Source organism: Cornus florida, unplaced genomic scaffold (genome assembly GCF_030987335.1).
Source record: "Cornus florida cultivar Cherokee Brave unplaced genomic scaffold, ASM3098733v1 CherokeeBrave_3.0.0_Hap2_Chr04, whole genome shotgun sequence".
NCBI lineage: Eukaryota > Viridiplantae > Streptophyta > Magnoliopsida > Cornales > Cornaceae > Cornus > Cornus florida.
The window spans coordinates 95,764,415-95,792,256 of record NW_026775574.1 but is presented as its reverse complement, the minus strand read 5'-3'; the positions used below and the strand labels follow the sequence as shown (position 1 = coordinate 95,792,256).

General features: G+C 37.1%; 1 protein-coding gene across 6 annotated transcripts; it reads left to right on the top strand.

The window, feature by feature from the left end:
* The first annotated feature begins 783 nt into the window (after positions 1-783).
* Positions 784-17,227, top strand: LOC132304042 (flowering time control protein FCA-like). 6 transcript variants are annotated; one of them, XM_059801540.1, is made up of 19 exons: positions 784-1,078; positions 2,029-2,099; positions 3,072-3,150; positions 5,154-5,236; positions 5,312-5,363; positions 7,923-7,999; positions 9,523-9,589; positions 10,019-10,098; positions 10,189-10,253; positions 10,713-10,769; positions 10,872-10,953; positions 12,329-12,406; positions 13,785-13,890; positions 14,002-14,219; positions 14,618-14,714; positions 14,796-15,110; positions 15,759-15,926; positions 16,087-16,254; positions 16,327-17,227. In XM_059801540.1, exons 1-19 carry the CDS (start codon positions 787-789, stop codon positions 16,983-16,985), a joined length of 2,814 nt encoding a protein of 937 aa, XP_059657523.1. In that variant the 5' UTR covers positions 784-786; the 3' UTR covers positions 16,986-17,227. The 6 variants fall into 6 exon arrangements, with proteins under 6 accessions (XP_059657523.1, XP_059657526.1, XP_059657522.1 ...); XM_059801543.1 differs by having other exon boundaries at positions 13,782-13,890; positions 14,796-14,885; XM_059801539.1 differs by having other exon boundaries at positions 13,782-13,890; positions 16,330-17,227.
* Positions 17,228-27,842: the final 10,615 nt, after the last annotated feature.

The following is a 27,842-nucleotide window of genomic DNA, read 5'->3' as shown; positions in this document are numbered from 1 at the left end:
AATCCGGCAGTGGTTGTCTGCTGCGTTCAAAATGTACAGTCCTGTCATTTCTGGGGGATTGGTTCTTCGGTCTGAGGAGTGCTTCCAGGAGCAACATTATAAGCTGAAAATTAGTACAAGAGAGTTAACAAGCAAAACCCTAAATTAAGATTAGAATAAAGGGGGAGAGAGAAATTGAGAGGAGACCTCCGAGTTCTGAAGAACAGAGTTCAAATTGAAGTCATTGTTGTATGCACCAAAAAAAAAAAAAAGGGTTTTCGTAAACAACGAGGATTTGACCTTCCCAAGCTGTGGTTGGTTAGTAATAGTGGTTAATGGTGGGAAAAACTTTAATGGACAATTTGTTGATGACATAATATCATTCATTAAATAAATTCATAGAATCACTAAAATAAATATGATGATTATATATAATTGGTTGATGAAACTAATTAAAAAAAACACAGAAATCACATAATTTCGTACACTTTTTTTTAATCATTTTAATTGATTATATATAAATTATAAGAAAGTAAAGTTGTTAGGTCGAAGAACTCTCTTTAATGGTTACATTTCCTTTCACGGAAGCCAAGAAAAAAGATTGAAAAATAACATCAGCTACAGTGATTCTCTACTCACCAATTACTTATAGTGATAGCTACTTACCTTCCCTTATTCGATCTGTGGCCTTTGGCGCTCTTCTTTATAGCGATTCCGTTAGATTCACCATCCCCAATTTTAGGATTAGGGTTATATTGTACTCCTTGTTTATATCTCTCTCTATATATATGCACAGAGTACAAGAACATGGATAGACACAAAGAAGACCGCTACAGCGATTACTCCGACTCTCGTCGGAGCACGCACTCTGCCACGTCATGTCGGTCCGTGGATTACCCTGTCCCTCGCCATGACCGGAACTACGAAAATAATTACGGCGGTAGTTCCTCCGGCGATGGCCACAGCCACCTCCGCCACCACCACAACAACAACAACAATTCCAACGGCGAACAGAATGACTCAATTGGTTCTGGCGGAGACGGCGACTTTGCTTCTCGTCAATTTTCTCTTGCCGGACGGAAGAGGCATTTCTCCCCAGGTGCGATATCGTATCATCATCCTTCCTCTAATGCCGTTTAAAGCGTAGTCAATGACAAACATTCTGAGTGAAGATTACAGTTTTAGATTTACGTTATTGGCCAATTAATACGAATTTCTTAAATTTACTGATATATGGTAGATGTTTTACATTCAATTCCCGGTATATTGGTTTTGAGTTGCTTGGTATTCCCGGTAGAATTCATTCTATTTTTGTTGTCTATCTCCATCATTGGGCTGCAACATGGGCAGGTCAACCGAAACCAACGCCCAGTCTGATTTTTCAGACTTAGAACAACTATGTTTATAATTAGGCTTGGCTTGTAAAACCTTAACCCGAACTTAATTAAGGTTGTCCTTCCGTCCAAAAGAAACTCTCTTTTTGGAAATCCAACATTTTAACACAATAATTTTTATTTTATTTTTATTATATTAATAGTGAAAGTTTCTTGCAAAAAATTATTACTCTTATATATAATATATTTAAAATATATATATATAATAGTCCTTCCGTCCCAAGCATGGTAATCCCTAGATATGATTTAAGTGTAAAAAAGACAATCAATCACTAAAAAAACATATCCAACAGTGGTGTGGATAATTTTTTTTCTCACCGGGGAGCAATACATCATTTCTGTTATATATAATATTGAAAGTATGATCACATTTTTTCAACTTCATTTGTTTAAATCTTAATTTACTGTATTTTAACACTAAAGAATTAATTTCAATTTGTTTCTAACCTGAAATCTCAACCGAGTTGCAAACCGGTGTTGAAAATTTCAAGGATGGTTTGAGCTCGGGTTGAGTAATTTGGGTTGGAGGTCGGGTTATGATTGGGTTAGTGCTAACATTTTTTTGGTTGAGTTGGCACCCTTCGAGTTGCAACCCTACTCCATGACATGTTTTCATTTGAAAAAAATAAGATTACTGAAATTACAATTTTCTTAGATTATGTTGATGGTGGCAGTTACGTGAAACTCTATGTTGGAGCCATTCCAAGAACAGCAAGGGAAGAAAATGTAAGTTGTTTGTACAGTTTAGCCATCAACATTTGAACAATTCCATTATATTTGATTTGTTTAATTTTTTTTCACTATAAGTAAAAGTTCTAGTATATCAATTATTTACTTTTTACTTTTCTTCTCTTAATCCCCTCCACCTGTGGGGCCCTCAGTTGGAAAATACATGCTTAAACATATAATGACCTTTTGCAATTGGTGATTAGTATAAGCTTCTTTAATTTTTATTTATTTATTGCTAATTTAAACCATTGCATTTAATGTCTTTTTATATGAATATATTTGCTTGCATACACTTTTACATGCATACCCCTTGTTTCGCTTGGTGGGTGGGGATTGGGGTAAGGTCCAAAACCGTATGATTGCATCATTGAACAATACTTTTTTCCTTTCATACAGATGATGTGTCATTATCTTATTGGATCACATGGCCTTGTATAACATTAAAATTTTTTATGTGAATGTAATTGATACCAAATCTACTAATATGGTCCAATAATATCATGACACGTTAGCTGAATGGTTCTTCCTCATGCATAAGGAGCAAGAAATTGTTCTTAGTCACGGGGACACGTTAGCTGAATGGTTTTTTCATTCCTTTATTTCTAACAGGGAAAATTAGGTGTAGCACCCATTTGTGAGAAAGTTAGAGAGAGAGGACTTTGATGGTTTGGTCAAATACATGGAGAGCCAGAGATGTGATGGTCCAACAAGAAAAACTAGTTGTAATAGGAGGTAAGAGATGGACAGGGCGACCAAAAATAACCTGGGAAGAGGTTATTAAAAATAAAAATACAGTAGGTGAAATAACATGTAATAGGAAAGATTGGAGAGAGAGAATTCTGTGGTTAACGTAAGGATGATGATGACAATGGATTACTTTTTCATACTGATGGTATTTGTGATGTCTTATTGCTTGTCAAAACTTCTATTGCCTCATTTCAATATTGGTAATTGATCCTTTCATGTTAGATTCGCACCTTATTTGGAGACTATGGAAATGTTATTGAAGTTGTTCTACTCAAGGATAAGAGAACTGGCCAACAACAAGGTATGTTGAAATACTCTCTTTCACTAATTGATTGTGATGAATACTAGTGTCTTTTCTGCACAATCAATTATCATATGATTGGGATTTTGTGTATGTGTTTTTGTTTTTGTTTTGTTTTATTTATTTATTTTTATTTTTATTATATATATATTATCTATGAGTGTCCAAAAGGGCAGGTTCTAGTGGATTTGGGTAACGTTATTAACTGCTCAGATGGACATCTCAAACCGAAACCTTATGGCAAAACTGAAACTATGATCACTTCATTTCAGTACCCCCCAACACACACACACACACACACACACAAGGAAAAGGTGAACATACAAAAGAATAAAACATTGTATTGTGTCCTATCATTTTAGCGTTGATCTCCTTTTTTTGGGTAAGTAAGTGAATCTCCCATCCTTCTTAGAGTTAACAGTGGAACCCTGAAGAGATCCGCCTAACCTGAATTGATGCATTTAGATAGCAAAAATTAGGAAAATGGAATGGGAGGGGAGGGAGAGAGGGAGAGAAGAGATAGGCATGAATTTCTGGTGTGCTGTGGAAATAAGTTTGGGTTTTATGTTATCTTTTTTGATAATTATTCAAGTGAGTTTACACAAATCCTTATAGTTTAGGTTGTTATAAATTTATATACCTATCTCCTCACACAAACTTTCAGGGTTCAAGTCATTTGTGGAATGAAGTGACTATATTTTTATGAAATATCTATGAAATTATCTTACTGTGGTCCATACACAGATTGTGTGCAACTGCTGAAAGTATGGGTGAGGTATCCAAGGATACAACCCAACGAGTTCTGATTTCCAATTCACTCTGATCCACTTATGATAGATTTGTTTCAAGTAACTTGATCACAAGCTGCACGCATGTCATTATTAGTTGAACCTACGTGTTTTTTGGTGGACTTGGGCGGCACGTCGGGATCAAACTTGCTATCCCTATGTTTATCCATGTGAAGCATTTGTACAATTGGCATCTAATTTCATTTACTAATCCTTTGTTACAATTGTAATGCACCATTATCTATATTATTCTTTAGGTTTTGTATTTTTTATTTTATTCAAGCAGTGAACTTTTCCCTTATTTGAGTGGTGAAAATTATCTTCTTCTTCTTTCTTTTCTTTTCTTTTCTTTTCCTTTTTTTATTTTTATTTTTTTATTTTTAATTATGAAATGAGATGGTTTCTGAGTCTCTTTGTTGATCAAAATTTTTCCACTTGTTAAACTTCTTGTCCTCACAGAGCTCCTGTTGAACCTACAGAAATCTAGTTCTTATATACGCGAATTTAGGTTTATAGATCTTTACTTGTTGCTCTGTTGTCAATGATTAGAATTCTGCTACTAAAAATTGTAGGATATATGTCAGCATCTCCACTCCTTAAGAAAACCAGAAGATAAAAGAAGAAAAAAGAAAGAAAACGAAAAAGCACAATAGGGGGTATTTGTCAAATTTGGCCTCTCTCTGAATTTCTACGTGCTGTAATCTTATTTGAAGCTTTAGCTATATTGTTGTGGGTTATTTGATAGAGTTCTTTGTTGACTGAACACCATGTGTGCATTTTTACATGCCCTTTCTTTTTTTTCTTCTTCTCCTTTCTGTTTTTTTTTTTTTTTTTTACCCTCAAGAAACTCACACACCCACTTGCCCCTATGAGGACTTGAACCATCACCTCTCACTTTGGAAGGTCATTCTGCGAATTGGTAAATACCGTATTCTTCACATCATTCAAAGTCTACTTTTAACTTTCTATTACTAGTTGTTAAAATTGTAAGATGCAATGAATTGCTTGTGATATAAGCATTACATTTAGCACTTACACAAGAAATGATCTTTTCAGGTGATTTTTTCTTTTTCCCTCCAGCAGTCTTATTTTCATTTTTTTTATACACACTTGTACATTTTATTGTGCTCACAGCAAATATATAGTATGACCACAAATCATTTGCTATCAACAATTGTCTAATGGAATTAGCATGTAAAATGCTTACTCCTACAGAAAGTTGTTTTGTAAAATATGCAACTGTAGAGGAAGCTGACCGGGCTATTGGAGAATTGCACAATCAATTTATTTGTCCTGGGGTAAGAGTGTTCTAGCTTTTGTTCTACTGATTATTTAACCAGCATTTCATTATTTGAAGTATCTATTTCTTCCAGGGAGAGGTCCCTATCAAAGTTAGATATGCTGAAGGAGAACGGGAACGCCTTGGTAATTGTCCCACACTTTAAATGTATTTTTTATGTATTTTTTTAAAATTTTATTCAATTTTTGTAATTGTATATATCATTAATATTTAAGCACGCACTGAGCCTTCTTTTGCCCAAGTTCTGAAGTCAGATTGAAAGTCATTGGTCACTATTCACGTACATCTGGGTTACATTTGCATCCTCAATTGCACAGTCACATTTTGTCCATTTTTTTTTTTTTACCTTGGCAAGAAATAGACACAGACACCCACTTTGCCCCTAAGGGGGCTTGTACCCTTGACCTTCTACTTTGAAAGGTGACGAAGTACCACTAGTGAGGGAGAACATGGCCCCGAGAGCAGCATCTACTATTGGAGACTTGGGAAGATGGATTGAATAGGGATTTTTTTCCATCTATTATTACTATTATTATTACAGCCCAGTAAACTCTACCAGAATACAGCTTGACCTGGATCTAGTTCAGGAAATATATTTAGCAGGTTTTTTTTGGGTCCATACTCCATACTGGGTTGCTTGTCTTGGCCCATTCCAGTATTACTCTAGCCCAACCCAGAATAACATCCAGTTGTTTGGTTACGAGTACAGAGTCATGCTAGCTCTAGAATCAGTCCAGAACTGAACCAGATAAGCAGAGTTCTTCAGTGAGCCAGTTCAAAAAAAAAAAAAAGAAGAGAAAAGACAAGAATATTTATTTCAATTATTGGATCCATTTTTCATAGCCTTCAACACTTGGGAAAAGGTACATATACTGCAGTTAAAAATGTTGATTATTACTTTTATTTATTTGGTTAGTTTAGAAATTTGCAAAAAGGTCCATTAAACCCATTTATTTGCATCAATAATTCCTTTATTCCTTCCCATTTCCTATTGTATTTTGTCTTTTCTTTCACCATATCCATTTTATTTTAGTACCTATTTTCACTTGAAATTTGCATCTAAATACATACAACCAATGCATGAATTTTTGCATAATTACTTTAATTGCATTTGGATTTCTTGCTTGTGCATTGTGCTAGTTTATAAGTTGGTTTACTGATTTCAGTTTTGAGTCCCATATCAACATTATCCTTAACCATTCTCATGCCTATACCATCCTCTTCATTATATCTGCACTAAAACAAAGAGGCCATACTATTATAGTAATTTTTAATTTTCAGATGGTTTAGTAATTTAGAATTGTTTTTTGTCGTAGGATTTTATTAGGGTTATCCTTGATGCCTATTTATATATGGGTTGATATATTGTGAAGACACCTTTTGATGATTAATTATTGAACATGTTGGGATTACAATGATTTCTTCCTCCAGATTCTTCTTATCTTTTTTCTCTCTTCTTCTCTCATTTCATTCTCTCTCTACATTTTGATATCGAATCATCCCTACCTTTCCTACATCAACTAGGCTACGGCCCTTGGTGGTCATGTTTTATCAATTTGTCTTTTCTTTTCTTCTGGAGATATGTAAGAGTATATGATACAAATATACATTGTTCAAAATTGCAAAATTATATTTTTCTAATACCTTTTCATAATAAATGGTGAGATTTGTAGCAACTTTAAGGAAAAGTGGAAGGATAAAAAAACTAATGCTACGTTTGATACGCTAGAATGGAATTGAATGCAAGTGAGAATGGAATTGAATGCAAGTGAGAATGGAATGAAAATGAGAATGAAATGGAATGGTCATTCTCATTCAGCTGTTTGGTTGAAATATAAAATGATGTAGAAATGGAAAGATCATCACCATTCTAGTGTTTGGTTGGACCAATTTAAAACCTCGAAAGGAATGAATTTCAAAATGAATTCTCCAAAATAACCCTCTCAGTGACAAATAAATTTCTTTTTTTTGATAAGTCAGTGACAAATAAATTAAACTAACAATATAGCATTCTTATATAATATTTTAAAAAGAAATGGTGGTGGAAGGCAGTAGTGGTGGAGGTGGCTCTGGTGGAAGGCGAAGTCGGTGGCGGTGGAAGGCAGTGGCTGCAGTAGTGGTGGTGGAAGGCGGGGTGTAGGTGGTGGCGGTGGCGTTGGTGGAAGGTGGTGGTCGCGTTGGTGGAAGGTGGTGGTGGTGTAAGGTGGCAGTGGTGTAGGTGGTGGAAGGCGGCGGCGGAAAGCTGCAAGCTGAGCACCTATAAAAATATTGCTTTTATTTTAATGAAGAAACTGAAGAATCATTTGACAATTGGCGACCAAATCACCATTATAAAATAATGGTTGGATTCTTGTTGGTGAGGGAACCTAATATCCCATATAAAATTGAGGAAAATGACCAACTTACAACATTAATGTTTGTTAGACGTATATAAAAATACAGCACAATAATGGTGGCTCTCTGATACTGGTGACAAGCATTCTTTTTATTTTTAATTTTTTCTAATCTGTTTTATATTAGTTCTGTTCTTCCAATTTTGACGTATTTGGAAGTCTGCTTAATATTTGGGTTGCATGCTTTAAAGGAAAAGTTATTACCTGCATGTGCTGGCTTGTTTCCACGATGATGTTTCTGCCATTTTAGTTTACTCTCTCACCCTGGTTTTTCTTTTTTGGTTGTGGTAGGGGCTGTTGGGACACATGTTTGCAAATTGTACGTTGGCTGCCTGAATAAGCAAGCTTCAAAAAGGGAAATTGAAGAAGTATGTTCCATGTTATTACTTCCTAAATTTACCCATTTAAATGAAATAAAAAGGAAATTATAATTCTTTCTTTCTTGCAGCATATGTGCAGTGTGTATGGGTAGCATATATTGATATTGGCTGTCATTCATGTTGCTTATGTGTAACATGCATATATAGTTGCATTTGGGGTGCACTTCTCTGTCTGGGGAATAAGTAGCATGCAAGCCTCCTTTGGAATGTGATAAATAGTAGATATTTTTCCTCCATTCAAATTGGCACTGCAGCAAATTGCTGACTAACAGCAATCTGAGAACAAGAAATCTATCAATGTGGTGCAAATTTAAATTGATTGTGCTTTTGATGATTGGCCAATGCATATTATTAAACTTTGCCTGGACATTAGGGGTAATTGTCCAACTATTAGTTCAACTGCTCGGACCATGCCATTAAAAAATAAATACATTAAATTACAAAAAAGATGTTTAAAGAATAGAGTTGGAAGGAGTTAGTTTGCGGATTATTATATTTATGTATATATATTAGAGAAAATGCATATTTATACTTTGGGATATTATTTTTTATATTTTCATATCCATATAATTTAGTATTCGGTTAACTGGTTCTCTCGTTCAACAGGCAGTGCCGGGCCTTGTTAATCAACTGTTGATCAATTCTTTTAGTAATATAGTTTTCGAGTCAGTCTTATATGAGCTAAAAGTGCTAGCCGAGAGCACAAGGCTCCTGCCATTGCAGGGTCTGAAGAGTCAAGAGTGTCAGATATATGCAGCCTTACCTCCACATGCGGAGAGGCTATTTTCTAATTTTGAACTTGTGACTTCTAAGTCACAATGGAGCAATGTTCTCGTTGCGCCAAGTACTTCCCTCGGAGAGGCCTTATACATGCTTTATGCCATAATTAACATTATGCTGAAATGAACTAAGTTGTTAATGAACAGCATGTTCATGACACGAGCTGAGCCCAAACATGTTCGATTGCAGTGGTTGGGCCTCGTGAAGTTAAGGACCACGGTGGCCAAGATGTAGTTTTCTCATACTCTTCAGACTTATTGTAATTTCATTCTCCAATTGATTTGAATATAATAACAGATAAAGTGAGGATGGCCTTGCTAAAAGGTGACAATATGTACATGATGCATCTTCCATCTTTTTCTATTTGAGCTGTTTTAACTTTTAAACTTCTCAGCTAACAACTACACCGCCAAATATTCATATTGAAGGGAATCTTTATCCCAGCTGACCATGGATTGCTAGTCAGCCATGTAACAGGTTGACAAGCTTGAAAAGTGATCTTCTAGGCTCGGGCAATCTTGAGCTGAGTCTAAATGCCTTCCATTATAACCTAGCTGAGCTTGAAAAGATTGTTTCTCAAGTCACCTCGGTTCATTCGCTCTTCTAAATATGACGTCGTCTATAGTCCCTTGTGCAAGGCTCGCCTATTCATTTAAAATGTTAATCTTCCTTGTTGGTTCTTGTTATTTAAATGACCATGACAGAATATCCTATATTGTTTTCACTGTCAGATATTTTCTGCTTATGGTCTTGTTGAAGATGTTCACATTTTGCGTGATGAACTGAAGCAGAATCGTGGTTTGTCCGTTGCTCTTATTGCTTAATTTTGTTTTCATTTTAAAGTTTTAATGCATTTCTGCATAAAGTGGAAGAAACATTTTAGAAGATGACATCAGCTTGCCCCTGTTCTTGGTCATTTTGGATTTCTGATTCACTCTTTATAATTGATCTTGTGTTATCTTTAGTTTGAAGTCCATATGCATTGACTGCTTGAAGTTTGTTTTCTCATAGAATATTACTTTAGAACAACTGGTTAGTATGTATTCAGTTGTTTTATTGGGCAAAGTCTCGGTTGCTCTCTAATAAAAGAAGCTTGTGCTATGGGTTATCTTTTTTTGTTGCTCACAGTATCATCTGTGTTCTTTGCTAATCCGTAGTTAAAGATTTCACTGCATTTTAGTGTTGATTTACATTTTGCCTGATTTGTATATTCATGCCGCTTTCAAGGCTGCGGGTTTGTTCAATTTTCTAGTAGGGATATGGCAGTTGCTGCAATCAATGCGCTAAATGGAACCTACATCATGAGAGTAAACCTTTATGTTTACTTTGATGTGTATCGATTTTCTGATTTACTTTCAAGGATTTTCATTGATTTGCAAATCTTTCTTGTGATTTAGGGTTGTGATCAGCCATTAATTGTTCGTTTTGCGGATCCGAAGAAGCCAAGGACTGGAGAATTAAGGCACTTTCCCCCTTAAAAACTTTTTTTATTTGGTTAATAATTGCTTTATTGTATTCATTGCAAAACCCTGAGCAAATTGTGTAATTGAGTAAGAATGTAAGATGTGTTGCCTTTTCTCTTTCTTCTGGTTATAGATAAGATATGTTTCTTTTTTTTATTTTATTTTATGCAAGAGCTTCTTTCTTCTCAGAATCAACTTCTTTCTGATTTTCCCAACGAACTTCTGAATAGAACTCTAAAAGGGAGGAAAAACAAACACGAAAAACAAAATTGAAAAAGATAACTTTGTTTGCCTGCTCTGTTTTTTTTTTTTTTTTTCAGGCATGAGCACTCAAATATGGGGTCTTTCACACTTTATAACCTTCATGCTTTGTTATAAGATGATTATAGTAAGCAGAATTTAGGAAAAGGTTTTCATTTTATTGTAAACCCTTCTATAATGACTCTCTCTCTCTCCAGGGGTAATTCTAGAGTTGGTTGTCCAGGTTTTGGTCCCAGTAATCAGGAATCAATTAGGTCTGTTTGAACATCTGTGTCTCTAACCCTCTTTTTCCTCTTGTATTGTTTTTCTTCAATTTAAATTTTTACACTTCTGAATTGTGCTGTTACTTGTTGCAGGCCAGCATCTTATCCTAGTGACCCAATAGCTGGGCGTGAGCTGCCTAATGTTTCAGATCCACCGACTACATCATCTTCTCAAGTTAGTGTCCATAATTTGAGGAAAAATGCATTGCCAATTTCTTTCCAAGTTTAACTAAAGATTCTTTATGCTTTCACATAAAAGGGGTACCTGATTGTTATGTTAATATCCAAATTTTGATGTGTCGTGGTTTAGAGATATCTAGTAATTTATAATATACTCTTATAAAAAATAAAAATAAAAAAATCTAGTAAGATTTATATTATATTATTATAAAGGTACCCAAAGTCTACAAATTTCTCACGTTAGTAATTAAGCAAATGTAATTGTGTGAAGAAATTTCTGGATCTGATGTTCATTCCTAATCTGATCAAGTTGACTTGTGGCACAGGCAGAGTATTCCTTGGTGGATACCATAGAACGATGGCCTTGATGGACCTTCAGTTGTTTTATTTGTCTGATACATGTAGGAATTGTGTCTCAAATTCCTATTCTAATTAGGTTTCTATTTTAGAGTTATATTTTACTAGGAAATTTCTTGTTAGGATTGTCTTGGTGTTGAAGGATATAAATATTAAAGTTGCAGCCTCTCCAACAATTTAAGCTTTTAGAGTATATGGTTGTTTAACATGGTATCAGAGCCAAAGGTCTCTAGATCAAACCTCACCGTCACCCTAATTAAAAATGTGTTGGATTTCCAACAACTTAAGCTTTTAGAGTAGATGGTTGTTAATTAGGTGTAGCACTCTATAAATAGTTACCCAAGTTATGGGTTGAGACTCATGAAATTGAGAGAGAGATATAGTCTCATGATAGAGTTGATGGGTAGAGGTAGTTTATGGATTGGTAGAGTACGAAACACATTAGTGACAATGGTGAAAAGACATGTACGCTGTGTTGGTACTCTACTGCTGTAATATATCTACGAATCATAATGGCATCTCTTCTCATCCGTTGATGTAGCCGGGGGCAGGGCGCTTCTGCTGTCCCAACAGTTAACCTGTTGACCATACTTCAGTTGAGATTAACATCTGAGAATTATCATTCCAAGTGATGTGACAGTAACATCTTTTAAATTGAACGATTCGTTGATGGTCCTTTTAGTTTAAGAGAGAGAGAATCCAGATTAGCTGCACGATTACGTATGGGGAAGAAAGACTACAATTATTGTTAACCAAGGAAAATGATTCCTTGTAAAAACAAGATACTTTTGGACCAGAAAAATCCGTACTCAAAAAAACTAAAAAAATATTTTTTTCAAGTATGAGTTTTTGTCGGTAAAAGATAAAAATTGAAAGAAATAGAAAATAATAATAATAATAAGAAGAAATCAAATGAATTCAAGTGGTATTTAAGATTCTATTTGTAAGGAATTAATTTTAAATTAATAATGTGTTTGTTTATTTTGACCAGTCTTTTCTTTTGAAAACATCAGGATTGCCAAATACGAGCAACTGCTGGCCGTGCTATTGATTCTCTTCTGGGAATTGGTTTTCCCTCATCTGCGCAACAGGTAAATGCTGTGACAATTTCCTTTCATTGTAAGATTTGTTAGTCCCTTTCTGGATAAGTCAATTTATATTGCCCTTGGACACGATCCCCCACCTTCCTATTAGTCATTTAAGTAATAGTAGGTACCTTTTAGTAATCCTGAACCGGTCAAATTGGTTAATAACTAATAGGGGTGCACACAGGTCGAATTGGTTCAGTACCAAAACTAGAACCAATCCAATCCAAACCAAATGGATTGGTCCCACAAAAAACTGAACCAATGTGACGATCAAGACTGAACCAATCCAATCCTAGAAAACCAGATTTGGATCAGATTGATTTCATGGATTAGGCTTTTCTATTGGGCTTCTCAGAGTACCGCCCCCCACCCACCCAAAAACAAACAAACAAAAAAATGATTACATGTTCAATTCACATTCTTTCTCAAAAATTCATATCACTTTCCATGTTCTACAGTAGCATAAAAATCTCCAACATAAATAATAGCATAATGTGATTATATCAAAACTTGTGGAAGCACTTATAACAGGAGCTTAATTGAAACCACAAAGCAATCAAACGTTCTTGAAACATCATAACAGAAATAATAGCATGATTGAAAATTCTCCAACATCCATAACAGTTGCATAAAAATACAAATTAATCCCAGTTCTGGAAACTACAAAGCAAGTGCAATATTCAAACAGATAACCACCAAATAGTGTTAAAAAAATCCCATGAATATATCAATAGCTAATAGCGAACCATCCAACAATGAACATAATTTAACAGTTTCAACAGTGAACAAAGATGAACGAACTCCAAAAACAGGTTCAGCATCTCCACAATTCCATAAATCCTCTCAGAGAGTAGTGTCATCTGCAGAAGTGTAAAATTCAATTAAATTAACAATAAAACACGTACTTTACAAATATATTGATAAAAAAGAAATGATAATTAGTTATCAGAATCATATTCTTCAAGTTGCTCCATCTTTTCTTCAACTTCAATTGCCTCTTGTCCACAAACTAATCATTCCACAAGCTTTGGGGTTTGAGAACTCCGGACTTGATCAAGGACATGACCTCTAGTTCTAAAAGTGGACTCAGAAGCAATAGTAGAAACTGGAATAACTAGAATCTTTCAAGCAAGTTGCAAGAGTATTCAATAATTACTGCAATCAAACTTCCATTAATTTAATATTTCAGACTTTGGATCTTTTTGCTTCACAAGATTCCTCCACCTTGTACAATTGGTCCTTCATCCACTTGTATTAATAGACTGATAAACATTCTATTTGTGAAATGAATGTTCAAATCCTACTCTTCCCCTTCTAATTATGTTTGCTTAGACACCCATTTTCAATTATTAGATGTGCTGTTTTGAAACCCATGCAGCAGAATAAACAACAAAAAGTTGGTGAACTGGATAATAACACACCCACTCCTATGAAAAGGGAGAGATCAGTAGAATCACAAGTTAAAAGCTCAGAATCATCAGCAGGAGGTACGTAATCACTTCAATATGCATTTTCTTGATTGATTCTCTCTCTCTCTCTCTCTCTCTCTCTCTCCCCTTTTGGTTTTCTTAAGCACACTCACGGAGCATGATTTGCAGGTAATAAGGGCAATACAGGGTTAGTTATGGCTGAAGAATTTGTTGAAAAAGAGTGCATAACAAAAGAGACTGACCTTCCTGTCATCATAGGATTAGAGTGTAATGGGTTGAGGGGCTCACAAACCAGAAAATCTCATGACTTTCCCAGTGAGGAATCTTTGAAGCTCTTTAGAGATCAAAATCAGCAATTAAATGATTCAACAAGACACAAGATCAAGGTGAGCAATAATGAGGATACTCTCATGGAAAAGAAATTTTGTATTTGAAGAATAGAATAATGAAGTTCCTCTTTGTGCTATAAATCTACGGAAAGAAACTGATGAAATCAGGGAAGTTTTTATTTGTAACATATAACTGGGGTTGAAGTGCACTTAACACCCCTATAACTGGTAATAGATTAGATGGTAAGAGGCATAGCTTCATAACTAATTTGACCTTCTTTGGATATATCTATTGTAAGTTCATTATTGGTTTTTTTTTTTTTTCCTTTTATCTTTCTTAAATAATTCAGTCCTTTAGCCCCCACTGGTATAAGCTCAACTTACTGGTAATTTGATAGTGATTGATGTATGAGGCTTTGTCCACATCACTTGCTTGATGGTTGTTCTTTGTGCAGGAAATTAATCAGTTAGAAGGTAGAGAGAGCAATCTGAAAAAACGGAGGGGAAGGCCACCTAAATTACCAGCCAAAAGCCCCGAACCTTCGGTTGCAGGTATATTATAATACCTTTAGGTTATAATCGTTGTCCAAATATTAAAATTTTTAGTGGCAAAAATGTGTGTCATGGTTGTAGGTAAGGAGCACAATGGAGATGTGGTTGCGGCAGACGAGATAGTCGTGAAAGATTGCATAACGAGTGAAGTTGAATTGCCCGCAACCACAGGTGTGGGCTCACTTCTCAGTAATGAATATCTGGAGATTGTTGGGGATGATAAGAAGCTTCCAAATGGTCCCATGAAGCAAAAAAACAGTAAAATGAAAACTCCCCCTTCGAGACATGATAAACTATCAAATGTAAAAGTTGTGGAAGAGTCAAGTAGGCAACATGAGAAGTACTTGTCAATGAGGAGTAGGACAGCTGGCTTAAATATTGAATCTCCATTTCAAGGTAGGATTTTACATCATGTTGTACAAGTGATATATTTGCATAGAGGATGTTGTACAAGTGATATATTTGCATAGAGGATCAAACACCTACCAGTGAAGATATCATCTTAACCACACCTTCCAGTGAAGATATCATCTTAACCTCTACTGTGCATAATTTAGTATTCTATGTTCCTTTTCTTGCCATTGACTTTGTGTGGTACAAGTGATACATTAGCCTAGGGTATTATGGGTTTTCCAGTCATCGTTATATTTTTTATATTTACCTTCCAATGGGAGAGATCAATAATAAAAATAAATAAATAAAGAAAGAAAGAAAAAGAATTTGGAATCTTTCTAACGGGAAAGCAACCATAAAACAGTTAAAAGGTTCCAATTTGTCATATCTTCCATGTTTTGGTGGCAATCAAAAAGTTTTTGTTTTCATGATGGTATTATTCTGCAAAAGGATAGTTTAAGATGTTATTATAAGTAATTTGCAACTGCACTGAAGCATCTTCTGCTTGTGTTGGAGACGAACAGAACCTTGCCTCCCCTAATATTCTTTAGATTGAAGTGAATAAATCCAGCATTTTTTCCTCTCCAATATATAGGTTTTATCTTTTGTGCAACTGATGACCCCTTCTTTTTTTCTTTTCCATTTTTTAAGATCCTCAAGATGATTCCAGAGGGGAAAAAACTGCTGAAGATTTTGGAACAGATTTTGTAACGGAGGGAGCTGAATTGGCCATTGATAAATTACCCAGCAGCATGTCTGATGATCAACCTCTATCTATGTGGTTTGAAGGAATGCACTCTCCAACAGCTAATGGTTCAAGTAAGCTAGTCTGACCTTTTGATTGCATTCTTTATTTTATAACTTCTATGATAATATTTGTTTTCTATCTAGGAGTTTCCACTGATAGGACTGTTCAGATACCGAGGCAAGAAAGAGACTGATGACCCCTTCTTTTTTGTTTCTTTTTTCATTTTGCAAGATTCTCAAGATGATTCCAGAGGGGAAAAAACGGCTGAAGCTTTTGGAACAGATTTTATAACGGGGGGAGCTGAATTGGCCATTGATAAATTACCCAGCAGCTTGTCTGATGATCAACCTCTATCTATGTGGTTTGAAGGAATGTACTCTCCAGCAGTTAATGGTTCAAGTAAGCTAGTCTGACTTTTTGATTGCATTTCTTATTTTATAACTTTTATGATACTATTTGTTTTCTGTCTAGAAGTTTCCACTGCTATGACTGTTCAGCATATCGCAATCCAGCCTCCTGCAGTTGATGCCAATGGTGACATTGTGCCAGTTGAGAATCAAAGCTTGGCTTTTGTGAAGATCTCTCCACTTTGGGAAACAATTGAAACTATGGAAGTGTTCCGAGTGATGCCACAAAAGCCACATTTCCGTCCCCTGGATAATTGTAAAGAGAGTTCTCGTGAAGGATTAGCTATAGGTAGTATGGTAACGTTTTTCAATGTGGCAAAGAAGACATTCGAATTGCATTCTGATGATCCTAGAAGTGTCATTGAGGACGGTCTGGAAACTCTTCTCGACTTGGATAGTCATGGATTTGATGTGAAGTTGCTAAGAGATCGTTTAACTGGGTTGCTATTGTTGAAAGATAAGCAGGAACAACTTCAAGACCAGACAACGGAACTCAAAACTCGGATCATGGAGCATACTCATCAGAAAAGCAAAATTGATGAAGAGATAGATGAAATCGATGAGCTGATTAGGGTGTTACAAGAAAAACGTGCGTTGGTTGTGCCATTGAAGGAGACTAAGGATTCCGAGATTGCTTCTTTGCAATCAAGGGAGAGAGACATTATTGAAGACATTAAGAGCATGAAGCTGGATTTTGAAGGACTAGCTGCCGCGCCTTGGTGAGTGGCTTATTTTCATGTACTCCGCTTTGGATTATGATGTTAGGTGACCGTTGGATATGAGTAGCTAGCTGCTGGAGCAGTAGTTAACTTGTATGCTGATGGATCTGTCTGTACTTCTATGTAATGATGGTTATGAAACTCCCAACTATAATCATGACGGACACAGAAAATTTTGTGAGGGGATTGGCTTTTTAATTTGTGGGGGTAAAGTGACAAACTTATAAAATGGGTCTATTTTTGTAATTTTAATGAGGTCATTTTCATAAATTCTCAAAAATTTGAAGTATAAAATGCAAAAACAATAAATCCAATGGGGGCGGATTGTAATTTTAGTGGGGTATTTTCATAAATTTTTAAAAAGTTGAAGTATAAAATGCAAAAATAAAATAAAATAAATTATTGTGGGTGCTTGCCTGGCTATAATGGTTGTATTTAGTAGATATACTTATGATAAGACTGTGTGACGTCTCACATTGCTAGGAAAAGGTGGTTGGCACTTATATTGGTGGACATTTTTTAAATGTGTAGACACATTTTGAAAATTGTGAGCATGAAGAGTGTGTAAAATAGACAATATTTACATAGTGGGGTGGGTCATGAAAGATGGTACCATTGCCACTCAGTGTTGAAAATGTGGAAATGTGCACAAGTCCATTAGGGTCAGGCCAGGATGTTAGATCTCAAAATGGGATGATTACAAAGTTGTTAGATCTCAAAATGGGATGATTGCAAAGTTTTACATGCTGGGTTTTAAGAGGGAGTGGTTGTTACATCTCACATTTTTTGAAGGGAGAGGTTAGTGACACTTATATGTATGAATATTTTTTAATTGTGTAAACACGTTTTAAAAATCAAAAACCATGAATATGAAGGGTGTTGGAGGCAACGCAATATCCGCACAGTGGCACCGGTCCGACATTATTCAATCTTTTGTGGTTTTGTATTGTTCTCATGTTTGTGAAGGAATGGTTTGTTTTATTTTGCAAAACAAAGTAACTACCAACTCTTTTTATATTCCTTTCCTCACCATGCTAGTTTTATCCTTACGAGTGCTCACTGAGATCGGCTTTAAGTGTCTTTTCTTTGTCGGATGGATGTGCAGGATATGCTAAAGTGGAGACTCAAAAGAAATATCATTGGACGGCATATGTGACTTTGGAGTGCACCTTCATGCACATATTAATGGAACATGAAATGAAAAAAAAATTTAAAAAATAGAGAAGATAGAATGATAAGTTACATATAAAAGAAGAAGTTGTAAAGAAGTTGTAGAGAAGATAGAATGATAAGATTAAATTTTATTTAACAATTGTTTTAATTTTTGAAAATAAAATTTTGATTACTTTGATTTCACTCTGTGAAAATATGTCATTGTTATCTTAATGAAATATTAAGAGAAAAATGTAACATTTTAATAAAATAAAACACAATTAGTAGGAACTATATAGAGAAAATATATTATCTAGCCAAAAAAAATATTTAGCTAGCAGGAACAAAATATAGAAGTGCTTTAATAATTTATACAAGAAATAGTTATAAAATATGTCATCAAACAAGTGACAACTAAAAATATTAGCATAATTATTGTCAACTTAGTATCACAATATTTTAATATTTACTACTACACACAAAAACGACTGACGGGGAAGGTTCATATATTTTTGTTAAATATGAGGAGATAATAAGGGAATTTTTTTCTTCTATCACTTGAATTCATATAATATATATTACATTTGTGTATATGTAGTAAAAAAAACAATAATATTGTAATAAAAATTTAAAATAATGAATTTATATTTTTGTTGGACAGGATTTGAGCTTGGATTTAAGTTTTGTATGATTTTTTAGATGACACGAATTATTTTTATTTGTAAATTTATAATTATTGTGGTAAATAAATAAGTGTTTTGTAAACAATTTGGGGAGCGGGGGAGGCCATTGAATATTTTTTTATGAGTTTTAGCAGTCAAAAGTAGAGGTATTTATATAAAATAACAATTTATGAATGTATAAAAGGCTTCCCCCAGCTAGGGAAGGTATATGTATATCTATCAATGACTTTGGGTATAAATGTAGTTTTGTAAATATTTGGAGGGCACATCATTGTAATAGAAATATCTGACCCTTTTTTTTTTTTTTTGGAATGTAGAGACGGTTCATATTGTAACAATGCTTGGAATGTGTAATAAAGCTTAATTTCTTAACCAGTGTGTAATAAATTCAAAATTAAGGAGTTTGAGTATAATTTATCTAATTAATTTTTTCAAAAATCTCTCTAATTCTTCTTTATTATTATTATTGTTTTTTTACTTTTGTTTTTAATTAGCCATCTATGCAAGAAATATGAAAGGGAGATCCTCTATTTATTTATATTTTGCCTAAAAATTAATTAAATCAAAATTGTTCAGTTAAATAATTCAGGCATAGACATGCATGATTAAAAGCATTTCATAGTTTATTAAGTGTAATATGTTTAGCTAATTTAGGCATAGACATGCACAAAGAAAAATATAAAAATAAAAATCTACCCAAAAAAAAAAAAGACATGCACAAAAATTTAATTAAAAAATAATAATAGTTTTGTCAGGTACGTAATCAAGCATGAGACAAATTTATATAAAACTGAATAAAAAGATCAAATATTTATTATCAGACCTATGCTTAACGAACTTTTAAAGAATGTGACATGATACTTGTTAAATAAAACAAATATAAATAAATTAAAATTTTACATGAACATAACATTAAAAATTTATAAAAGAATAAAAAACACATAGTAAAATTCTTAGGATTGGTCTAGTTAAAAAATACTTTGGTCCTGGTGCTTCATGAAGTATCACGTTTTTGGATCCGATTCTTACTATACGCAAATAATTCATTGGAGAGAATTCCGTGTGAGTACATACTAAAAAAAAAAAAAACAAAAGCAAATCAACAATATGGTGAAGAATTGATTAAAAGGAGTTATAAATGACAATTAGACATATTTACCTATTCCTACATTACAAAGACCAATAATAAGAATTAAAATAAGAAAATTCATAACAGTTAAAGAACGTGGTATGCCCCTGGGCTTAGGAGATCCTAGGGCCTTTAATTTAGAACGGCCTCAAATTTAGAACATGAAAAAAAAAAAAAATGATTACGAAAATCTGCGTACGGCATACGTTGGGTAGTTGACAACCATTGCGTACCTAGTGTTGATTTCATATATATTTCAGTAGAGTTTTGTTATAATGTGGGCTATTAATACATGATTTTGATTTGAGAGCCAATTTCCAAGTAAATGCATGCAATCTTTCAGAATCGCCTCTCCACGTATGACAGGAAATGCATGCAACCTTTCACCGGATTCAGATTATGCCCTTTTTGCTATTCTGCTGATAAAACCCATGATCACATCTTCTTTTCCTGCCCCTTCATCAACCCAATTTGGAAATTTCTGCACAATTTATGTCGACTTCGTACCTTGCCCTCTTCTTGGGAAAATCTCATTGATTGGGCTTCATTTAGTTGGAGGGGACGAAACCTGCAAAACTCAATCAACAAGCTTGTTTTATCCACCTTTGTGAATCAGATCTGGATGGACCGCAATGAAAGAGCCTTCAAAAATAGAAGACAAACTCAAACAAGGTTGCTACAACGCACCATGGATTTAGTGAAGCAAAGGCTTAGTTCCTTCACTATAAGGGATTCTCCTATGGCGAGAAGGATCGTTCTTGAATGGGGTCTCCCTTAGTCTTTCATCAGGCCTCCACTAGAGCCAGACTGAACATTGGAGGCTCTGCCTCATCGCACTCACCACACCGGATGTCATGTTGTTTCAGACAAGCCTATTCTAGGGCTTCTAGAATATTATTGTCTTTTTCAACTGTTGTATGGCTTGTTTTGGGCCTCTGTTTTTGGGCTTTCCCTTGTACTCTCAGTTTATAATATATAACTTACCTTCCTAAATAAATAAATAAAAAATTGTGAGAGAGTTTGGTTCGGTTCAATGAACTAGAACTAGCCAAAAGCTTCGATGAAAGAGTCATTCTCAGTTTTCAACTACCGCACTAAATGTTTAGCCAAAAAAAACAAACCACCGCACTAAATGACTAGCAGCTTTGTGTCTCATTCAATACAAAACCAATTGACTTATTACAATGGTGGAACTAATCACAAAACTACACATAAACAAATATGTTAATTTTACATCACTTTTAAGTTGTTTTATGAAAATATTCATTCGCCCCTTTTTATTTATCCACATCGTAAATTGTGGCCCAGAACGGAGGGAGTACCACAAAATGGCCCATCCATAAATGAGCAGCTACTTATATATCACAAAATGGCCCACCCATAAATGCATCAAGTTAGTGAAGTAATTTCATTAGAAAGGATGGCCCATCCATAAATGAACACCTACTAGTATCACAAAATGGCCCATCCATAAATGAATATTGCTTACACTTGTTATAATATATACCTTACTGATGCTAATTATTTATATATATATACAGCTCCTCGACCACTATGCACCCTCCCGTCAGGGAACAGCCACTGCTACTCTACCTCACCTCGACTGACAAGTCTATTGGGGCCTTCTCGTTCAAGAGGTCGAGGGACAGGAATGGCCCGTTTATTATCTCAGCTGACTTATTCGAGAAGCTGAAACTCGCTACTCGGCTATTGAGCGCCACTGCCTCGCACTCGTCTTTGCTGCACAGAAATTTAGACATTACTTCATGGCCCATCCTATTCATCTTATCATATGGTGTGATCCATACCGACACCTTCTCCCCAAGCCCATCATCTCTGGAAATGCGTCGCGATGGCTCTTGGCCATCTTGGGGTTTGATATTACATGCCACGCACTGCAAGGCATTAAAAGTCAAGCTTTAGCAGATCTGCTCGCTCAGTTTCTTAAACAGAGACACAAACCTCTCGGTAAGACTCTACCCCTAGATGAACTCCAGGTAGCGACTATACAAGACACTGATGAAGAATGGCAGCTTGCTTTCGATGGCTCTTCCACTACCAAGGGAGGAGGAGCAGGAATTATCCTCACCTCTTCAGCGCAGCAAATCACAGCCGCTTTTAAGCTCGCCTTCCGTTGTTCTAATAATGAAGCCGAGTATGAAGCACTTATCCTCGGCCTTCTTGTAGCCTTAGACAAGGCCATCTCGAGTTTATGCATTTATGGAGATTCCAAGTTTGTTGTTAAGCTAGTAACTGGTAAGTACGCCATTCACGAGCCTTTGCTCGCCTCTTATCACACTATCATCCAGGGGCTCCTTGCTAAGTTCTCTTCTGTACGATTCATGCATGTGCCTCGCTCCAGTAACAGGTATCCCGATGCACTCGCAACATTAGCCTCTAAACTAACAATTGCAGATGACGTGACCGAAATCCGCATTACCAAACGCGTCGGCCCAGCTACCACTACCGAGTTCTTCCCTGCCTCAACTGTTCCAGATAATGATTGGCGCACCCCAATCATCAATCAGCTCAAGCAAAAGGCGGGACCGTTACCCTTCATGCAATTGAAGTCATTCCAACTATTGCAAAGGGATACTATACTTCCATCTACCATGCGGAACATTAGCCAGATGCTTGGACTCGCAAGAAGCAAAAAAGGTCCTCAAAGTGACTCACGAGCGGCATTGCGTTACCCCTCTCATTCTATATTGACGGCTCTAGCGTCAGGGTTATTATTGGCCAGATATGGCCGTGCAGTCCAACGCCCTCCAGCGCACTTGCTCACAATGTCAGGCTATGATTTGCGAAACAGAATCCTGCGTCCTTGAGGTTGTAGATTGGCTGTGTCCTTTTATTAAATTTCTATCACAAGGCACTCTCCCCGTAGATAAGCAAGTCGCGGCAAAGATAAGGCGAAAATATGCGAGGTTTGAGCTTAGGAAGGGAGAGCTATTTCGGTGCGCTCTCAATGGCGCGTATTTACAATGCTTATCTCAAAACGAGGCTATGGAAGTCCTAAAACAGGCTCACCAATTTGAGCACCAGGGCGCAAGCTTTTCGCACATTTGTTGCACAAGGGAGTTTACTGGCCCACTATGGAACGCGATGCCAAGTCTTATGTACCAAAGTGTAGGCCTTGTCAACATCATCATCATCAAATTCACACTCCCGCTATGCCCCTCCACCCCATTGAGGCTCCTTGGCCATTTCATACATGGGGATTAGATCTCATTGGCCCAATCCATCCACCCGTGCGAGGGCACATGTGGATTCTTGTAGCAACGGAGTTCTTCACCAAATGGATTGAGGCCATACCACTTAAGCACGTAACCGGTGGCGTTGTTACTGAATTCATACGCGAGAACATCATCTGTCATTTCGGGATTCCCCAATGTCTTCTAACTGACAATGGCACCCCTTTTGTGAATTGAAAAGCGAAGAGGCTACTCGCACAATACAATGTCCAGCATGTGCGCTCGTCACCTTACTACCCCCAGGGTAATGGCCAGGGCGAGGCCTCCAACAAAAATATCATCTGCATTTTGAGTAGGACCCTCGAAGAAAACCCTACCACATAGGTTGATCAGTTACCATTGGCACTTTGGGCATATCACACTTCCAGTAAACGCTCCACCGGATAAACCCCGTTTTCACTTATTTATGGAACTGAAGCAGTCCTACCTGTAGATATTGCAATCCCAGCCACATTACTCACCTTGCAGAGTGGAATTCCTATGGCTTGGGAAAGTAAGTTGGAAGCCCTCGATGAAAGGCGAGAGGCTGCCCTTTAACATCTTCAGCAGTATCAATGCACTATAGCACGAGCATACAACAAACATGTCTAACCTCAATAGTTTAGACCATGTGAGCTTGTTCTTAAAGCTGCCCCACACGTCATGCGAGGGCTCTCAGCTCCCAAGTTTTCACCCAATTGGGAGGGTCCTTACATTGTTAGAACATCTAGCAATGGTGGTTATTGCACTCTCGAGGGCTCTGATCATAGTCCAATCAACAATGTTTGGTTAAAACCCTATTTTTGTTAAATATTTGTAACCCAATGCTTCACTTAGCAAATTGATCTTCTTATATCAACACATATCCTTGTTCAACTCGTGAGTGCTATCATTCACAACCAACAAAAAAGGGAAAAGGGTGCACAAGGACTGAAATATACATAAGAATCTTCTTTTCATTACAATTTTTTGGCGTTCTCAACTATTACAATCACAGACTCAATGCAATGTACATAATAAAGGCCTAATCTACATACGAGGTCAGCAATGAGTAGTCATCATTGAGCTCTTATGAGTATGTCATCATCATTGCCAAGGTTTCTCGTTCCCGTGTAAGCTCCCCCTCTAATTTTGCAATGCGAGCTCTGATTTCTTGAAGGCGGGGTACAAAAAGCCGCTACTGTAGGCATTTCTGAGCTATGAGCAGTCTGTGTCGCAACCATGAAACAAGGACCTCGAGTTTCTGCACATCGTCTAGAAGAAGAGTGGCATCCTTCACGAGATTCATTTTAATAGCACCTTATTCAATCTCTACAAAAATTTCTAAAATCCTCCCAAGGCACATGTACATGGATTGTCGCACAAGTGGATGGCGTGAGGACAGGAATTGTGGCACCTCGGGATGATACGTAAGGGCGGCCTCGAGCAAATTCACAAAGGCTTGAGGAAATGAGGGCATACCCATCCACTCTACTATAGGAGTGATACTTCGCTCTATAATATGTTCTCCTTCAGCCCCAAGCCCAGCAGCCACACCTCGCTCTTCTCCCTCGCTCCCTAGAATTTCAGTCCCTTGCGAATTCAGTTCATCACCAGGAGACGAGGCTTACCTCAATTGTTCATTTTCGTTACCCACATGCATAGAAAGGTTAAACAAAGTCTGAAAGTCTTCGTGAGGTGAGGGATGCCTCACTCATCAGTGGCCTCGACTCCGAGGGACAGAGAGTCTTGCCCAACACTTTGCATCTCTTCCTCTTGTACCTCCTCCAAATGAGTAGACTTTGTTTCCCTCAAAGGAGAAGTTTGGTCCACCTGAGCCTGTTCAGTATGATTGTGATCATCATGTGGAGACACCACAATGTTCTCGCCCATGTTTACATTAGATAGGTCCTCGCCCAAACCTTCTGGTGTGTCGCGAACCGGGGGCTCAGAGTGCTCGACTTTATCAGATAACTGAGTACTATCTCGATCAAGGTGAGGACCGTCCTTCACAAGTTTTGCGTTTTCCTCTGTTTCTACCCCCTCTCGAGGTTGTTCTGACATGGATACATAGCCTCACATCATCTCCACCACCTCAGCAGCATGAGTGCGGATAGGCATGTCTCGCATAGTCACAAGTGGCGAGACATTCAACGCCACAGCCTCTAGCTTTTTTTCCACTATCCTTATTGCTGCCTCCTCCTGACCACAACCATGTAGAGTAGTTTTGCCTAAGGCTCGTTCAACCATTAGGTTGAACGATGGATGGACTCAGGAGAAATGGTTAGCCAGGCCATTCTCATCATCGATCCGATCTCAACACAGACGTCGTTCCTGTCCTCAGGTCTAAACCTCAAATACAATCTTACACGTCCACAAAACAACAATGAGATCCACTCACTATCCATCCATCGCTATACGTAACCTCAACAACTAAGAAATGACCTACCAGCTTTAAGAATCTCAATCATGCCTTAATCACACAATCATAACAAGTTAAAAGCAACACGACACTAAACATCACAACCATTAACCCGTACAACCATCCTCAAACTTACAATTCACGGCACATCCCTAGCCATCATCGCTAGTACCAGACACTGAAAACATACAATCCCTATCGGTAACCCGCGTCTCACACACCACCTGTCAAAAACACTCTCAGAACAAGCACCACCAAAGCCAAAGGCTCCACCTCCCTCCAAAGAAGTGAGTCGACCTATTCAACCAAACCTTACTGGTGAACTTTAACAGCGCAACAAACTATACCCAGGTCCGTCCATCCGCGGACGCACACAACACCTAGATGGAGGACAAGATATACGACAAATGACGTCCTTGCAAGGTCTAGAATAAATGGGAAGGGTAACGAACCCCACTCTCACAAGAGACGAAGACGAACAACTCGCACCTGAATGAATTAGACACCCTATCACACACTACTCACCAATCGTCCAATCCTGGACACCCAATCTCACCTGAGATGAGACGAACTTCCTACGCACAACAAGGAGAACCAATTGGAAACACATACAGGACTACAACCTCAATTCTAGGCGGCTTCGCCACTAACGAACCATCACACACTATCAACACGAAAACCTCGCATACGGCACTTTGCAACACCCATGCTAACCCAAACCAATCAGGTCCACACCACCCCTTCGTCGAGTACAAAGATACAACACTAGAAATAATCACAGCCCTACGGACACCACGTCCCGTCACTCCCAAATGACAACTCATATGCCATAAAATGACACTTTATCACCCATTCCATCTCTTTATTCTAGATGATACTGCCTCGATCACCATGCACACAAGACTCGTGACCTCAATCACAACAACCCATTAACTCGTCAAAAGAAAAAGGTGCCAGATCCTCACTGGCTCTAAAAGGCTAAATAGTCCACAATAGCCTCGACTAGCACACAATCCCATCACCTAAAAGAATAACATACAACAAACAACTCACAATCTCTAACCCATCCTCGGATCATACCTGAAACCATTCTACTCATCAATACTAAACATCATGCCATAACACTTCTACTACCATCATCCTCGAATGATAACTCAAACTCTCGTCTCACCGACTCAACAGGCTACTGCCAAGCGATCTCTCTTCGAGCATCTCTAGGATAACACCATCATAACAAGAGAGTATGCCTCACTCTCAATACTCCCCACAGTAACCACTACATACCACTAAGATAGAACCCTTGCACTACAATGCCATGCTGACAGATCCCAAAGAAAATGAATGAGCACAAAAACCAGAATGCTCAACACCCAATTGTTTCCTTAAAACCATCTACAACACAATCAGTCACCAACACTTAATCGGCTTTTCTGACCATTCTTCCCAAAACACCCTACACACTAAGGCAAAGAAGCCTTACGCCCTAGCGCCAACACCATCACAATCATTCTTTACCATTCCTCAAAACACCCTTGGCCCCGACAAAAGTCAAATGGGGTTACCAGCTAAACCTACGAGGTCACCCTTATCCCAAACATTCCAATCATCAGTCTATCTCTTTGAATTCCTTAAACAACAAGCACTACTTCCTCCTACCCCATATGCAACATGAAATTCAACTCTAGTCCATAGCTTTCAAATTCTAATACACAATCCATTTAGTAACACAATGCCTACCATCAATCATTTCATCCATAATAACTAAACATACCAATGACCACATACTACCTACCTTATCGTGCAATCCTAAACTACACAACTAAAACTAACCATTATACTCCACCTCGAGACTCTCTAGACAATCGTGCCAACCCAGAACCCCATTCATCGACCGAGCCATGCAATCGACCCACCAAAAATCGATTACCCGTAACACACTCCCATAACTTTTCGAAATGAAAAAATCACCCCTCAACCAACCGTAACCAACACACTTTCTTAGAACGCACCAGAACACTCACAATACACATCTATAACCCATAGACTACATTAATGACTCAAACAACTTCTGTCACACCTACCACGACCAGTTCGAAAAGAACCTCTGCAACAAATTGTGACCACTAACCTCCTAAGGTAACACCTTTCTCCCAAGAAACCCTCACTCCGTACAACTGACCTTTCCAGTTGCAAAACCCATGCACTAACACATGAAACCCACACGTCTCACCCTGGACATTGCACTATGCTATACGCAATCATG

What these genes read in the sequence shown, in the direction of transcription:
- LOC132304042 (XM_059801538.1), top strand. Translation starts at nt 787, where the DNA reads ATGGATAGACACAAAGAAGACCGCTACAGCGATTACTCCGACTCTCGT. An exon ending in GAACAGCAAGGGAAGAAAAT is followed by an intron (nt 2,100 to 3,071) that starts GTAAGTTGTTTG and finishes CTTTCATGTTAG; the next exon opens with ATTCGCACCTTATTTGGAGA. An exon ending in CGACTACATCATCTTCTCAA is followed by an intron (nt 10,954 to 12,328) that starts GTTAGTGTCCAT and finishes TGAAAACATCAG; the next exon opens with GATTGCCAAATACGAGCAAC.